The 16959-nt window shown below is 43.9% G+C and overlaps 1 protein-coding gene across 1 annotated transcript; it reads left to right on the forward strand.

The window, feature by feature from the left end:
- Window positions 1-8378: 8378 nt before the first annotated feature.
- On the forward strand, window positions 8379-10882 carry GNLY (granulysin). Its single transcript, XM_055399760.2, has 5 exons — window positions 8379-8546; window positions 8817-8920; window positions 9392-9493; window positions 10190-10358; window positions 10714-10882. Exons 1-5 carry the CDS (start codon window positions 8495-8497, stop codon window positions 10722-10724), a joined length of 438 nt encoding a protein of 145 aa, XP_055255735.2. The 5' UTR covers window positions 8379-8494; the 3' UTR covers window positions 10725-10882.
- The last annotated feature ends 6077 nt before the right edge of the window (window positions 10883-16959 follow it).

Consider the following 16959-nt stretch of genomic DNA (forward strand, 5'->3'; position numbering starts at 1 on the left):
CTTCTCCAGGGGATCTTCCCGACCCAGGGATCGAACCCGGGTCTCCCGCATTGGAGGCAGACGCTTTAACCTCTGAGCCACCAGGGAAGCCCCTGAGAGGTGTAAAGGAAGATGGAAAAACTAAAGTCATAGTATGATCATGGCTGGAAAAGTGACTGTAAAGAGATGAATTTTTTCCATATTAAGTTTTAGTTCTAACAAAATTTGGTATGAGAATTTCATTGTGATAGTTTATTAGTAAAAAAAAAAATCTAAATTATTATATTTAGTATTTGGGGGCAGGAGGAGAAGGGGACGACGGAGAATGAGATGGCTGGATGGCATCACCGACTCGATGGACATGAGTTTGAGTGAACTCCGGGAGTTGGTGATGGACAGGGAGGCCTGGCGTGCTGTGATTCATGGGGTCGCGGAGAGTCGGACACGACTGAGCGACTGAACTGAATTAACACCGAGGCAAAGAATCCGCCTGCCAGTGCAGGAGATGCAAGAGACTCAGGTTTGATCCCTGGGTCAGGAAGATCCCTTGGAGTAGGAAATGGCAACCCACTCCAGTATTCTCGCCTGGGAAATTCCATGGGTAGAGGAGCCTGGCAGGCTACAGGCCATCGGGTCGCTAAGAGTTGAAAACAACTGTGCACACACACACACACACACATACAAAATATACTTTATACACACTTTTGGAAAATAAAGTATTAAAGTATATAAAATATTTTAAAGATACTTTTTCTTGTTTTTTGAAGTATACTTTTAAAGTAAAGTACTATCAAAGAAAAATCTGAAAAGAAAGTTGCAGTAGTTAAACCCTGTGGTGTTAAATACTAGATATTCAGACCAGTGGAACAGAAGAAATAGCTCAGAATTTGATTTTATTAAGGGTAACTTGATATATGATAAAAGAATACATTCAAATCAGCAGAAAATCAGGGAAATCAGGGAAAATATACCATCAACAATTTAAATTAACTGAATATATCATTTTGTAAAGAATAAAATTTGATTCCTGCATATCTTACTAAAATAAAGTTCCAGAGAATTAAAATATCACATTAAAAAACTAGGCAACAGCAAAAATTTGAAAAAAAAATTGTTTTAGATAAAAGGCAGTAATGACATGACAACTTTCTAAACTGAAAAAACACATCATAAAGAAAAGATGTGTTTGACTATAGGAAATGAAATATTTCTAAATGAAAGAAAAATGTCACCAGCATTTAAAGGTAAGCTATGAAGTGACAAAGCATTTGGAGTATTTTGTTTTATTTTTTATTATTTTTTTAATGTTTACTCTTGCTTTTTTTTAATCCCCTCTCCTCCCCCAAGTGGAGTAGTTTAATCATACCATTAATATATTATTACATAAAGAATCCTTAGAAATTGAAAAAAAAAAATAGTAGAGTCTAATAGATAATGGGCAAGGGACAAAAATCAAAATAAGAAAGATAATTCCCCAAAATAAAAAGTTAAAAAAATATATGTAGATATTTATTTATTTGGCTGCCTCTGGTCTCAGTTGCAGGAACTTCATTGCATCATGTGAGATCTTTTGTTGTTATGCAGGGACTCTCTAGTTGTGTTTGGGAGGGCTTAGCTGCTCAGTGGCTTGTGCAATCCCAGTTCCCTGACCAGGGATCGAACACAGATTCCTTGCATTGTGAGGCAGATTTTTAACCACTGGACCACTAGGAAAGTCCTCTTCCCCAAATGCATTTAACAGTAAATAAATATTTGGGAAAAAGTTAAATAATTTTTTGTGGTCATAAGTGGAGATTAAAAGTACTTACTATTTCTACTCATTACATTTGCAGATGAAAGACTATGATAATATCTAATGCTGGTGAAAGTACAGCAGACTTGTAGGTAATGGCAGTGTAAACAGATATAATACTTTTGGAAAGTATTTGATAATGTTCATTGTAGTTGTTGTTTAGTTGCTAAGTTGTGTCCAACTCTTTTTAGACCCCATGGACTGTAGCCCACCAGTTTCCTCTGTCCATGGGATTTCCCAGGCAAGAATACAAGAGTGAATTGCCATTTTCTTCTCCAGGGGATCTTCCTGAACCAGGGATTGAACCTGCTTCTCCTGCACTGGCAGGCCAATTCTTTACCACTGAGTCACCAGGGAATCCCTAATGTTCATTAGGAACCACGAGATTGTAACTTAAGCATTTTTGGATAATCTTTTTGTTGGTACGTGATTCAGTTCAGTTAGTTCAATTCAGTCGCTCAGTCGTGTCCGACTCTTTGCGACCCCATGAATCACAGCACGCCAGGCCCATTACATAGAGTGAAATGCATAAATCTTAAGTGTAGAGAGTGATGAGATTTGATAGATGCATGTACCCGTGAAATTCACACCCCAGTCAGGATGGAGAACATTTTCATCACCTGAGAGAGCCCCTTTGTGTACTTTCCCCAAAACTCCCACATTCTCTTCTCACCTCCTGTCATTTTTCTGCTGTTTTTCACCATGTGTGAATTTTGCCTGTTCTAGAATTTCATATCAATGGGATCATGCAGAGTGTAGTTTTTTTGTGTTTGGCATCTTTTTGCTTGGTGTTTGGCATTCATCTATTTTGTTGCATGTATTAGTATTTTATTTCTTTTTATCACCAAGTAGTATTGCATTGTATGGCTAAACTTTATTTATCCATTTACCTGTTGGTGGGCATTTGGGTTATTTCTGATGTTTGGCTTTTGTGGGAAAGTTTCTAAGAGCATTATCTCTTTTTTATTTTTATTTTTGTTGTTGTGGTAAAATACATATAACACAAATTTGCCATTGTAGCCATTTCAACATGTACAATTCAGTGGCACTAATTAAATATTCTGCAAATATCATCACTATTTCCAAAATTTATTTTTATGACCTTAAATAGAGACCCAGTAACCAATAGCAATAATTCCCTCTTTTCCCCTCCCCTCAGCCCCTGGTAATCCTTGATCTATTTTCTATCCCTATGAATTTGCTTTTTATAGATATTTCATGTAAGTGGTATCATATGTATTGTTTTGTATCTGGCATATTTCACTTAGCTTAATTCTTTCAAGGTTCATCCATGTTGTTTCCTGTGTCAGAACTTTGTTCCTTTTCATGGTTGAATAATATTCCATTGTATGTATATACCATATTTTGTTGATCCATTCATCTATTGATGGATACTTGGGTCATTCCCACTTTTGGCTATTTTGAATAATGTTGTTATGATCATTGATGAACAATTGTCTCTTTGAATATCTGTTTTCAGTTTTTTGGAGTATGTATCTAGGGGTGTAGGTGCTGGGTCATGTTTCTGTGCAACATTTTTGTAATAGTCTTTGTATGTGCATATGTTTTCATTAGTGTGGGTAGACATGTAGAGGTTATAGGGCAAAATCACTGCGGATGCTGATTGCAGCCATGAAATTAAAAGACGCTTACTCCTTGGAAGAAAAGTTATGACCAACCTAGATAGCATATTAAAAAGCAGTGACATTACTTTGCCAACCAAGGTCTGTCTAGTCAAGGCTATGGTTTTTCCCGTGGTCATGTATGGATGTGAGAGTTGGACTGTGAAGAAAGCCGATCGCCGAAGAATTGATGTTTTTGAACTGTGGTGTTGGAGGAGACTCTTGAGAGTCCCTTGGACTGCGAGATCCAACCAGTCCATTCTAAAGGAGACCAATCCTGGGTGTTCATTGGAAGGACTGATGCTAAAGCTGAAACTCCAATACTTTGGCCACCTCATGCGAAGAGTTGACTCACTGGAAAAGATTCTGATGCTGGGAGGGATTGGGGGTGGGAGGAGAAGGGGACGACAGAGAATGAGATGGCTGGATGGCATCACCAACTCGATGGACATGAGTCTGAGTGAACTCTGGGAGTTGGTGATGGACGGGGAGGCCTGGAGTGCTGTGATTCACGGGGTCGTAAAGAGTCGGACACGACTGAGCGACTGAACTGACTGACTGACTGATACTTAACTCTGTGAAACACTGTCAATCTGCATTTAAAAAGTTTGTTTTATATTCTCACCAACAACTTTTGAAGTACCAATTGCTCCACATCCTTATTAATACTTAGTATTGTTTGTCTTTTCTCCCCCCACATATGACAAATATTTAATATGATTTTTAATGTGTTAGTACATCCTTGCACAATGGACATTATTTTCATTTTTTAAAATTTGAGATATAATTGACATATGACATATGTTTCAGGTTTACAACATAACGGTTTGATATAATATAGATTGCAAAAAGACTATGACCAGAAGTCTAGCTGTCATTCATCACCACGTTATGATTTTTTTCTTGTGATGGGAACTTTTAAGATTTCTCTCAGCAGCTTTCACATGCACATATAGTATTTTAACTGTAGTCACTGTGCTCTATGTTACACGTCCAGGACTTGCTTTATAACTGGAAGCTTGTACTTTTTTACCACCTTCACCTATTTTGCCCTCTTCCACATTGTGCCCTACACCCAGAAAAGGGCTCTGTTTCTGTGAGTTCTGTTTTTTTGTTTTCTTTTGTTTGTTTCCTTTTTAGATTCCACACATAAGCGAGATCTTGTTTTAATTGTAGTCATTTTGATGCCGTCATTTCATGGTAGTTTTAACACAGAATTCCCTCATGAGTTATGGTATTTAACACTTTTTCAAATATTTATTGGCTATTCTTCCTTTATGAAGTGACTGTTCAAATATTGTGCCCATTTAAAAGAATCAGAGTGTTTTGCTATTGATGCAGTACTTGCTGTGATAAAGAACCTATGAACAGATCCACATTTATACAATCATTTGATTTCTGACCCAGATGTCAAAGCAATTCAATGGGAAAATAAAAATCTTTTCAACAAATTGATCTGAAGCAACAGAATTTCAACCCAGCTCATTTGAGATGAATCACAGACCTAAATGTAGAAAACTGTAAAACTCCTAGAAGAAACAAGAGGATATCTTCATGACACTGGGGAAAGCAAAGATTTCTTAAAGAAGATTGACTTGCAATGGGCTGGTCCATGGGACCCCACGACCGCAAACGGATAGGACTTGTGACCTTGTGCTAGGTTCTTGTCACATGGTACCCCAGGGCCCCTTGTCCATACCCCTTAGCACCCCAGAAAAGGGCTTGCTGGAATATCTGATCTTGCTGAATTCCCCAAAGATATTTGTATATGTGTGTATTTACTGATATATGTATTTACTGAATACGGTAAAGAAAGACATGAGTCACCTTCTTGGGCTTTTCCCCCTTCACGAATGTGTTCTCCACATATAGGCCATGGTATCTTCACGTGGTTAGCAAAGAGGAGGCCTGTGGAGGGGAGTGGGGACAACGCCTGACCTGGCGGCCAGATGGCAAGCAACTTTGGCCTAGAAACCTAGAGATAGGGCCAGTGTGGAGTGGGGACGAATTTGGATCTGGGAGTCTGAGTTCAAACCCCCAGACATGTGTGGTTTGAGCTGTGTGTCCTTGGAGCATTCACTGGACCTCTCTAGAGCCCTGGTCTCCTTATAGGAGGCAGACCCATTAGCTAACTATCTAGTCTCAGAGCAATTATAGTAATCAAGGGCGGATGAGACAGCAGAGGCAGCCCTGTCCTCAGGCAGACCACACAAACGCAACACCTTAAATTCAGCTTTCACACACAAACTCCATTTCCTGATTTTCCTGCTTCACCACTGGCCCCTCAGCCTTCAGATACTATAAAACTTTTGCCTCCTGTCTCCTCTGTCTCTTGTATCTGATTAGTTACAAAATCCCATCAATTTTTCCTTCAAAACGCTGTTTAGCAAGAAGTCCTTCTGTAGCTGATACTGCTGTTGCCTACCTGATCTCCCTGACTTCTCATCTTCCTTCCTGGCAGAATCTGAGTTTTGTTCAAAGTCCAGCCAAAGGCCTCCTTCTGTATAGCCCTTCACAGTTGCGGGTACCTGCTGGGACGTACTGATGAGACAAGCTGAAGGTCTCTGGGAAATATTTGCTTTAAAAAAATATATATAAGTACCTCCCTTTCCTGCTTCACTCTTCTAATTTTTCCACCTAGGGTGGGGCCCTAGGTCCTGGAGGGGCTACAGTAGTCATCTTGAGATTATGAGGCAACCAGTCTGAAGAAGGCATTCGTATCACTCATCCAGACTATTGCACAAGCTATTGACGGGTTCTCCCGACCTCTGCTCTGCAAGTGGAAGCCTCATGAGTCCCAGAATTGAGGACTCCAGTTAGAGTTCATCCCTAAAATAGAATATGAGGCAACCAGTGGGAATGATGAAGGAAATCTAAATTTATTGAATGGGATGATGTTCGTGATATCTTGTTATATTTAAAAAGCTGCTCCAAAACATTTTTTATGATATATGACTTTATATAAACATATACTTATTTATAAATATATTCATTTAAAGGTATAAATGGATATTTCCGTAAATTTTTTATAATAAATTAATTTCCAATGTATTGAGATATCAGACATGCAGCATTATATAATTTTAAGGTGTACAACATAATGATTTGACTGACATTCATCATGAAATAATGATCACAGTGGATTTAGTGAACATCCATCATCTCATAGAAATCAACATTAAATAGACAAAAAGTTTTCCTTATAATGAGAGCTCTTAGGATTTACTTTCTTTACGATTTTCATTTATAATGTACAGTAGTGTTCATTATCTTTATCATATTATACATTACATCCCTAGTATTTACTTATCTTATAACTGGAAGTTTGTACCTTCTGACCACCACCTTCATCCAAGCCTACCCCTTATCCTTCTACCCCAGCCTCTGGTAACCATTAATCCAATCTCTTTTTTCTAAGAGTTTGTTTTTAAACTATAATTGACTGACAACACTGTGTAATTTCCTGGTACACAACATAGAGAATCAATATTTCTATAAATTTAAAATGGTGATCAGTATGAGTCTAGTTGTCATCTATCAATATTCCTATAGGGCTTCCCTGGTGGCTCAGAGGTTAAAGCGTCTGCCTCCAATGTGGGAGCCCCGGGTTTGATCCCTGGATCGGGAAGATCCCCTGGAGAAGGAAACGGTAACCCACTCCAGTATTCTTGCCTGGAGAATCCCATGGACAGAGAAGCCTGGTAGGCTACAGTCCACGGGGTCGCAAAGAGTCGGACACGACTGAGCGACGGAATGGAACGGAATATTCCTATAAATCTATTTGGTGAACTTATAAGTGGTTTCATTTATTGTTTCTTACTTATCTAATCAAAATTTATTTCAATAAAAATAAAAGAGCCAAAGTGCTTAAAAATGGTTAAATTCCTCGCTCCTTAGTGTGGCATTCAGTGATTTCCACAATGGGCCAGAATAAAGGTGGTGTGTTTATGTGTGAATTTATGAGTATGTGGTTGTGAATTAATGTGTGAGTATGTGTGTGTGGGTATCTGGGAGTGTGAGTGGCTATGAATGTGTGTGAATTTGTCAGTACTTTGGAGAGTGTATGTCCCTGAGTTCATGTAACCGTGTGTAAGTGTGTGACATGAGTTAGTGTGAGTGTGTCTGCTACCCTGGGATTTGGGTAATAAATCAGAAAGGATTCAAGGGGCCAGACAAACTATGGAATGCTCAGTTTAATTTGAATTTCAGGTAAACAACAAATATTTTTCAGTGTAAGTATGTCCCATGCAATATTTGGGACATAACGGATACTAAGAAATTATTTTTATCTAATATTCAAATTTAACTGGGTAGCCTGCATTTTTCTTACAGATGAGGGTCAGTGGCCTTTATGACACAGATGACTATTCAGAGACCCAGAAGTTGGGACCAGACCCTGGCTGGGGCTCCCGTCCTTTCCACCGGCTCTCTCTGCCCATTGGCCAGGTCACTGCCAGGCTGGGCTGGACCCAGCTCTGTGGGAAAGGCCCAGCCTCCTTGATGATGGTGAGAAGGCTGGTGTGGGTCTAGGGGACCTGAGGTGCCCATGGAGCTCATGATCAGGGTCCATGAAGCTGGAGAATGCAGGGCTGGGAGGAGGAGCTGTGAGGATCTGCTCTGAGGGCAGCTTTTTCTACATCTGAATCAGGTAGTGCTACATTGGCTTAAATGGTGGAAGGAGACCTGGGATATGAGGAGAAGGATGACGTAGTGACACCAGCCCAGACCTCTGGGGTGGGAGGAAGAGATAAGGCAGAGGGGCACAGATGCTTACCTGGCCAAGGGCCCTACCCGGCCCTCGGTGGTGGGGACTTCTCCTGTTAACACATCAGGGCAGGGTGGGCATCATGGCGGCCAATGCTCTCCATCAACACCCGGCTCAGCTCAGAAAGTTCTAGTACTGGTCAGGGGTGGTGGAGAGGGGTGCGTGGAAGCTCTGAGGTACACTCCTCCCCCCACTTCTCCACAGACCGGCACCGGTGTTTGTGGTAAACCCAGTGACACGGGAGGTGGCCAACAAGAGGAAGAGGACCCTGTCTGGTCAGACTGCCAGATTCTCTATAAAACAGGCTGTGGAGGGAGCCTGGGCAGCTGCCTCAACATGACCTCCTGGGCTGTCCTGCTTGTCACCTCGGTGCTCCTGGTCGCCCCAGGTGAGGACGTCCCCCTTGGGGTAGATCCCGATGGCTCCTCCTCCCAGCCCTGCTTTCTCAGATTTGATGGACCCGAGCATGAGCTCCACGGGTACCTGGCATGGGTCAGAGCAGCTCCACAGCAGAGCAGGGCAAGAGGCCCCCTGGACCCTCACAAGGCTGCCTCCCTCTCCTGGGCCCCAGCTGCCTCCTGGGCTCTCCCCAGCCAGGAAAAGTGACTTCTACTCTCCTTCTGTCTGTGAAGGGCTGCTGATGCTGTTTCTTCCCCAGGGCTGGCCTTTTCCGGTCTGACCCCTGAGCACCATGACCAGGCAATGGCCCATCTGTGCGATGGAGACGAGTTGTGCCAGGGCCTGGCCCCAAAGCATCCCCAGGTACATGGATGGCTTCCTGCTGCCCACCCACCGTCCCTCTCCTTCCTTTCCTCCCTGAGCAGTGCCGGGGGGAGGGTTGGAGACCGAACTGATCAGGAGGTGGGGAGGCAGGGCTGGGAGCTGAAGATGCTGGTTTTGTTCACACTGGTACCTGACTGTGGGGTGGGGGCTACACTGGTGGCTGGGCCCTCCCCAAGAGCCTCCTCCTTGCCCGATGGTAGAACAGAAGAGGGGCAGATGTTGGGCTAGAAATGGTGCTGTGGGTGTGGGGGCAGGTCGTGGGGTCTCTCAGCCCCTCTAAGATAGGCAGAGAGATGGTCAAGGGCCAGCCAGTCTGGCTCAGGTCCTCATATGGACAGACAGATCACGGGTCATCCTACTGGCTTGAAAGCCCCCAGGGGACCCTTTCTGGTGCCTTTATGAAGTTGGGGTGTCTGAGAGACCACCCTGATGGGCTTCCTTTCCTTATAGGGTGACCTGCTGCTCCAAGGAGAGGAGCTGGGCCTACTCTGTGATTCTTGTCGGAAGGTAATAAAACATCTGGAGGACATGGTGGGAGATCAGCCCAATGAGGTGAGACTGGAGGCTTGTGGAACCCGGTGGGTGGAGAGGTGCCCCCAGGTGGAATTGGGAGGGCTGGGAATCCCTACCTAGGCTTTTTAAATGAGCTGGAAAGTGGGATGTACTTAGCTCTGAGTGAATACTTAACAAGTGGATGCATCATCACCAGAACCATAGTTTCATTTTCACTCCCTCCCTCTCCTTGGCTCCCCCAACCTGCTCAGCATCACTACCTTCACCCTGGGGTACTCAGATTTATCCCCTTCCATGGGAGATGTCAGAAGAATATATTTCAAAAGCAATGGACCAAGGCTCCAAACTTGGATCCCCTCCTAACCCACCATACCCCCCCAGCAGATGGAGCCCCCAGTCTGGCCCCGGACCCAGAAGCTATATAGGTAGAGCCTTTAAAGTGGGTCTGGGCACTACTCTCCACCCAGAAGACAGGGCCTAGGTATACAGAGGCTAAGACTCGGCAGGGTCAGTTGTCCTTTCCGGAGCCCCTGCTGGCCAGACTTGGGATGGGGAGGGGGGCTAAGTCCTGTCTCTCCAGTTGCTGCTCCCACTACCACCTGGTACCAACTCCCGGGACCCAGCACTCCCACTGCCAGACCCACTGAGACCCCAAGGCTGCCAGGGTCTGCAGAGAGACAGTGCCTGGAAGGGCTCATCTGAGGCCCGTTTCCCACCATGGCGCTGCCGCTGCAGAATACCATCACCAAGGCAGCCTCCAAGGTGTGCAGCAAGATGAAGCTGCTGAAAGGTCTGTGCAAGTCAATCATGAAGAAATTTCTCCGTCGCATCTCTGGGGACATCATAGCTGGAAAACAGCCTCAGGCCATCTGTGTGGACATCAGGATGTGCAAAAGCAAGGCAGGTATGTGCAGAGGCAACAGCAGGGACTCATTCCCTGACAGCCTCCCCGTGAAAGGGAAACTCCTAACAGCCTGAGGCAATCTCCCCCTACCCCTCCCCACACTCCTGCAAACAATCCTGGAGTAAAATCAGGTCTCCATTTCTCCTCAGCTGTGTGACCTTGGGCAAGTAACCTAACCTCTTTGAGCTTCAGTTTCCTTACCTGTGAAAGGGGGATAATGATTTCTATTTCTGAGGTTGAAATGAGGATTGAATAAGACCATCACGTAAGATGAGGTTGACACCAAGGAAATGGCCCGAGACAGATACTGGGGAAATCAGAGCCCTGATCAACCTGTCTCTTCTCTCCACACTAGGTCTCATCTGATTCCCTGGGTCCCCTGACCCCACCCTGGGGAAAAAGCACAGAAATTCCAGCATCCTTGGCCGGCTCCTTCCTTCCTGAATCCAGGAGTCTTCTCTCCAGTTTCTCTCACCGAACTCCTTCCATTGCCTTTCCCTCTCAGAATAAAATATCATGCAAGACTTTTGCTTCAGCTTCTTTTCCTTTGTTGGGTTTCAGAAGAGGGGCATGCTCATCTGACTCATAAGTTCAATCAATAAACATGTTGTATGTCCACATGTGGTTCTAGATGCCAGGGATTTAGCGGTGAACAAGACAACTTAGCAGCTCTCACACATATGGTCATGAAATAATTATTGTACTGCATGTCGCTCCAAGAACCTGGGGTACATCACAAATATACCCCCAGGAGCCCTCAGACCAGCTGAGGAGACCATTCGGGTTAGGGTTTTGTTGTTGTTGTTCAGTTGCTCAGACTTGTACGACTTTTTGCGACCCTATGGACTGTAGCCCACCAGGCTCCTCTATCCATGGGATTCTCCAGGCAAGAGTACTGGAGTGGCTTGTCATTTCCTCCTTTAGGGGATCTTCCTGACCCAGGGATGGAACCCGCATCATCTGCGTTTCCTGCATTGCAGGCGGATTCTTTACCAATTAAACTACCAAGGAAGCTCCATATATATATATATGAATAGATAAAGATGTGGGCTATTATAAATAGTGCTATTGAACATTGGGGTACATGTTATATTTTCAAATTAAGTTTTTGTCTTTTCTGGATATATACTCAGAAGCAGGGCTGCTGGATTATATGGTTACTCTATTTTTAGTTTTTTAAGTAACCTCCTTACTGTTCAGCATAGTGGCTGTACCAATTTACATTCCCATTGACAGTGTACGAGGGTTCCTTTTTCTCTATACCCTCTCTAGGATTTATTACTTGTAGACTTTTTGATGATGGCCATTCTAACCAGAGTGAGATCAGATGGCCATCATCAAAACTACCTGAATGTAGTTTTGATTTGCATTTCTCTAATAATTAGTGATGTTGAACATCTTTTCATGTTTCTCTTGGCCATCTGTCTGTCTTCTTTGGAGAAATGTCTACTTAGGTCTTCTGCTCATTTTTGGTTGTTTTTCAAATTTTTTTATTGAGCTGTGTAAACTGTTTTTATGTCTTGGAAATTCAGCCCTTGCTGTTGGTATTATTTACAAATATTTTCTCCCATTTCATAGGTTATCTTTGCATTTTACGGTTTCTTTTGCTGTGCAAACAATTTAGAGTTTAATAGGTCCCATTTGTTTATTTTTGCTTTTGTTTCCATTACCCTAAGAGATAGATTCAAAAAACTACTGCTGCAAGTTTTGTCAAAGAGTGTTTGGCCTACATTTTCCTCTAGGAGTTTTATAGTATTTGATTTTGCATTTAGGTTTTGAATCCATTTAAGTTTATATATGACAAAATGAAAATGTTTATTCTTTTACATGTAGCTGTCCAGTTTTCCTGGCACCACTTGTTGAAGAGATTGTCTTTTCTTCATTTTGTATTCTTGTAGATTAATTGGCCATAAGTATGTGGGTTCTCTATTTTTGATGCAATCAATTTCCACACAATCTTTATTTATTTGTTTTTCCTAAAGTCTATGGTTTATTCAGATTTCCTATTTATTTATTTTTGGCTGCACTGGGTCTTCATTGTGGTGTTTGGGGTTTCTCTAGTCACAGCACGCAGGCTTTGTTGCCTCTTGGCATGTGGGATCTAAGTTTCCTGACCGGGGATTGAACCTATAACCTGACAGTGAAAGGGCTACATTCTAACCACTTGACCACCAGGGAATTTCCTATTCTTTCCTATTTCTTTATGTCTTGTAATTTTTTGCTGGAAACTGATTATCTTAGATAATATAGCAAATATGGCTACTGGTCACACTCCCCTCCCCAGGTATGTTATTGCCTTTTAGAGATGAATTGCTTGTTTTCCTGTTTAGTGACTGACTGGGTAATTTTCGTGAGGTCCCTCCAACCCTCATAGTGTGATGCCTCAGATGTTGCACCTCAAGGGGTACAGCCTTGAGCATGACCACAACTATCCTGTGATGACAGAGGTTGGGAAGGTTTCTCTTTGTCTCAAAACACCACGTCGTGAATCTCCAAAATTTCTGGCTGACTGCTCTATTGTTTTCAACAATATCCCAGGGGATAAACTGCTTTATGAAGTCCAATCAAACCTAAGTCCTTCATGGGTCACTGTTAGACTTTTTTCTGACCCAAGGAGTCAGAAAAACCTCTTCACAGGTTTTTCTTTCTTTGGTTTCTCTCCAGCAGATTAGCCAGCTTATAGTTTAGCCTTATGTCTCCAAGGAAACTATCACTCTCTTTCCAAATGTCTTTCACCACAACTTCCACTGTGGAATTCTGTTCCCAGAACAAATCTGAGGACTGTTGCAATAGTGAGTAGGTAATCTCTAGGCTTTCTCTGCGAGTTGAGTAAACACTTGAAGTTCCACTCCTCCCTTCATCCAAGTGGCCTAACTTTGTCGAGTGAACTTGAAAGGGAGCAAGGCATTATGGTCCTTGCCCCACCCCCACCGTGTCTTCTGCCTGCCTTTTGCCTGCGGAAAACTTTAGTCAAAGAATAAGTTTAATCAGAGAAGTGAGAAATGCTGAAACAAAGGAAAACAGTCAAAGAAGACTAAATAACAATGTAGTCATTAAGCATAGTCAAGGACTTTTAGTTCCTTCTCAAGGGCTATAGATAATTCTGGGCCTTCCCTAGTAGCTCAGATGGTAAAGAATCACCTGCAATGCAGGAGACCGTGGTTCAGTTCCTGGGTTGGGAAGATCCCCTGCAGAAAGGATAGCTACCAACTCCAGGATTCTTGGGCTTCCCTTGTGGTTCAGACAGTAAAGAATCCAACTGCAATGCAGGAGACCTGGGTTCCATTCCTGGGTCAGGAAGATCCCCTGAAGAAGGGAATGGCAACCCACTACAGTATTCTTGCCTGGAGAATCCCACGGTCAGAGGAGCCTGGTGGGCTACAGTCCATGTGGTGGTAAAGAGTAGGACACAACGGAGTGACTAACCTCAGCACAGCACAGCACATAGATATTATTCTGACCCATATCCTGTGAGCTGTCTTATAAATACCGAAACACCAGGTGGAGAAGTTAACATGATGAGCAAACTGTAGCCAGGACATGAGCTGCCACAATTCTGAGAACTGACCTCAAAGAAATGGGAACAAATGAACCCTGGAACTGAAGATTAACTGTACCTAGAGCAATCAAGATGATGCTGGTCAGACCACTGGTGACCAGTTTAAAGATGACTGTTAGAGATGACTGTGCTGTTTCTGCATGTAGACCCACCCCGCCCACCCCTGTCTATGAAAGCTCTCACCCCCTGCTTATTGGGGGACGGGGTGGAGTTGGCCCTTGGACAGATGTCCACCACCCTCGCCACCTCCCCCCACCCCCCCAGTTGCCGGCATCTGAAATAAAGCAAACTTCCTTTTGACCAACCTGGCCTGTTTATTGGCTTTTGAGTAGCTAGCAGCCAGACCCACCATACCCTTTCAGTAACAAACTCAGGCTTTCTGTGTTCTGATTGGAAGTTGCCACCTGGCAGATGGTTAGGGCTAGCAAATTTTATAGGCTTCTTTTCTTTTTTGGTTAAGAATCTTGGGCAGGACTTCCCTGGTGGTGCAGTGGATAAGAATCTGCCTGCCAGTGCAGGGAATGTGGCTTCAGTCCTTGGTCAGGGAAGATTCCACATTCCATGAGGCCAACTAAGCCTGTGAGCCACAACTACTGAGCTTGTATGCTGTAACTACGGAAACGCGCAAGCCTAGAGCCTGTACTCCGCAACAAGAAAAACACTGCAATGAGAAACCCTCGCACTTTAATGAAGAGTAGCCCCTGCTTGCCACAACTAGAGAAAACCTGCATGCAGCAACAAAGACCCAGTGCAGCCAAAAATAAAATAAAAAAGAATCTTGGCCAGTTCATGCTTGGTCTTTGAATCCCTCATGCGGAAGGGAAATGGGAGATTCTTTCTTCCTTAGCATGAGCTGGTGTATTAGCCAGATTCATTGATGGCAAGCAACAGAAACTGACTCAGGCTAAATTAAGAAAAGGGAAGTGATTGGGTGGTCATGGATGCCTCAGGCCGGAAGGGAAGACCTAGAACAGAACTTGGTCAGGAGCTAGGCAGCTGAAAGGGTCCTTTGAAGCAGGGAGAGCACCTCAGTCTCACCCAGGTGCAGTCACTGGGGTGAATGAATTTCCACAATGAGCTTACTCTTTGTGTCTCCTGCTCCAAAGCCAAATTCCTAGGAAAGAAAATTCAACCAGCCAACCTTAGATCAGATACTTGACTTTGATTGTTCTAAGGTGATGAAAAGGAAGTCAGGCTCTAGGAGACCTGGGTGACTGTTTTGGCTTATGAAGTGGAGGATAGATTGCTAGATGAGTTACTGTCCACCGAGACAGTACACAGTAGCTGTCAGATAATTCCCCAAAGGAAATTTGAGTGATTAATAGGAAGGAAGAGTAGATGCTGTGTGGCCAAAGTATCAAATATCCAGTCCAGCTTGTTATTATGGTAAGTGTTGTCTCTGCGTGTGTGCGCGTTAAGTTGTTTCAGTCCTGTCTGACTCTTTGTGACCCCATGGACTGTAGCCTGCCAGGTCCTCTGTCCATGGGATTCTCCAGGCAAGAATACTGGAGTGAGTTGCCAAGACCTCCTCCAGGGGATCTTCCCAACCCAGGGATCAAACCTGCCTCACTTTATGTCTCCTATATTGGCAGGCATGTTCTTTACCACTAGCACCACCTGGGAAGCCAGTATTGTCTCTGAGGCACTTCCAGATAGGAAGATATTTCTCTGATGGGAATCAGGAACTGTGGATTCCTGGTATTAGGGGCTTGCCTGTCTCTAAGTAAGACGTGCTTTCCCATATACTCAGGTCAAGAACCTTGGAGTTTACTCAACAGGCTCCAAGAGCACTGCCTGCCCAGACAGGTCTTGGTTTCATTCAGATGATGTTGATCTTGGCCTCTTTGCCTCTTTGGTTTCCTTATCTGACATAGAACTAACAGTACTTGCAAGACTCCTACGTTGCTCTGCTTAGATAACTCATGCGTGTGCCTACCATGGTGTAAGCTGTGCTAAGAGGTTACCTGTAAGATGGGGCATTACCTAGAAGGTGCTGGGAGTAAAGAATTTTAGGCAAAGGATGAGGTGGTGAGAATCGCAGTTGTCCATGGTGAATGAGACAGTTTCCTGCAGGCTGTATCGCAGAGAGAAGCTGGAGTCATCACCTTGCCTTGCTGCAGATTCAGACCCTCCCTGTTCCAGCAGTTGCCAGAAACCCAGAGCCTGGAGATGGGTTCCTGTCCTGAGGCACAAGACTCATCTGACATGCCTGCCTTACGTTTCTCTCTGAATCACTGTATCTTCAGAATGGATGCTGGATGCCCCTCCCCTACCACCCAGTTCATTCCCACCCAAGGAGATGTTTTTTGGGGAGTGGGAATGATGCTCAGGAGAGCACTTATAGGTACGTCAAATAATCACAGCACCCAGACACTGCAGGCTGCATGCTCACAGGCAGAGACTAAGAGTGGGGAGGGGCATGGATCCCAGGCCAATAGAACCCTGGAGCCTCTGTGCCTGGAGCCAGGGGAGGGTACCGGGGAGGAGAGTGGACTGGTCCAGAGATTTAAGGCTCAGTCAACTACTTTAAAGGTGGACCAGAAGCAGCCCAATGTAGTGTTGAGGGCTTATATACCAAATATTTGAGGATGGATGAAGACTTTTTATAATCAAGACATTTAGTAAAGACCAACATGGTAAAGACCATCATTTCATGGAAAAAAGGTAGGGAAACAATGGAAACAGTGAGAGACTTAATTTTGGGGGGCTCCAAAATCACTGCAGATGGTGACTGCAGCCGTGGAATTAAGATACCTGCTTCTTGGAAGAAAAACTGTGACCAACCTAGACAGCATATTAAAAAGCAGAGACATTGCTATGCCAAGAAGGGCTTCCCTGGTGGCTTAGAGGGTAACAAAAATGAAAGCTAAGCTTTGTTGAGCCTTTTCTTTGTGCCCTGCTCAGTTCTAAGAACTTTACAGTATAATCTCATGCAGTCCTCATGAACACCCCAAATCCCTACGAAATTTCCAGATGAGGAGATTAAAGCGCAGAGAGGGTAAATAACTTGGTCAAGGCCCGCAGCTAGGAGGTGGCACATCT

Source organism: Moschus berezovskii, chromosome 11 (genome assembly GCF_049115385.1).
Source record: "Moschus berezovskii isolate FMDL1 chromosome 11, NW_MosBer_1.0, whole genome shotgun sequence".
In the NCBI taxonomy this organism is placed as follows: Eukaryota; Metazoa; Chordata; class Mammalia; order Artiodactyla; family Moschidae; genus Moschus; species Moschus berezovskii.

What these genes read in the sequence shown, in the direction of transcription:
- GNLY (XM_055399760.2), top strand. Translation starts at nt 8,495, where the DNA reads ATGACCTCCTGGGCTGTCCTGCTTGTCACCTCGGTGCTCCTGGTCGCC. An exon ending in GGTGCTCCTGGTCGCCCCAG is followed by an intron (nt 8,547 to 8,816) that starts GTGAGGACGTCC and finishes TTTCTTCCCCAG; the next exon opens with GGCTGGCCTTTTCCGGTCTG. An exon ending in TGGCCCCAAAGCATCCCCAG is followed by an intron (nt 8,921 to 9,391) that starts GTACATGGATGG and finishes CTTTCCTTATAG; the next exon opens with GGTGACCTGCTGCTCCAAGG.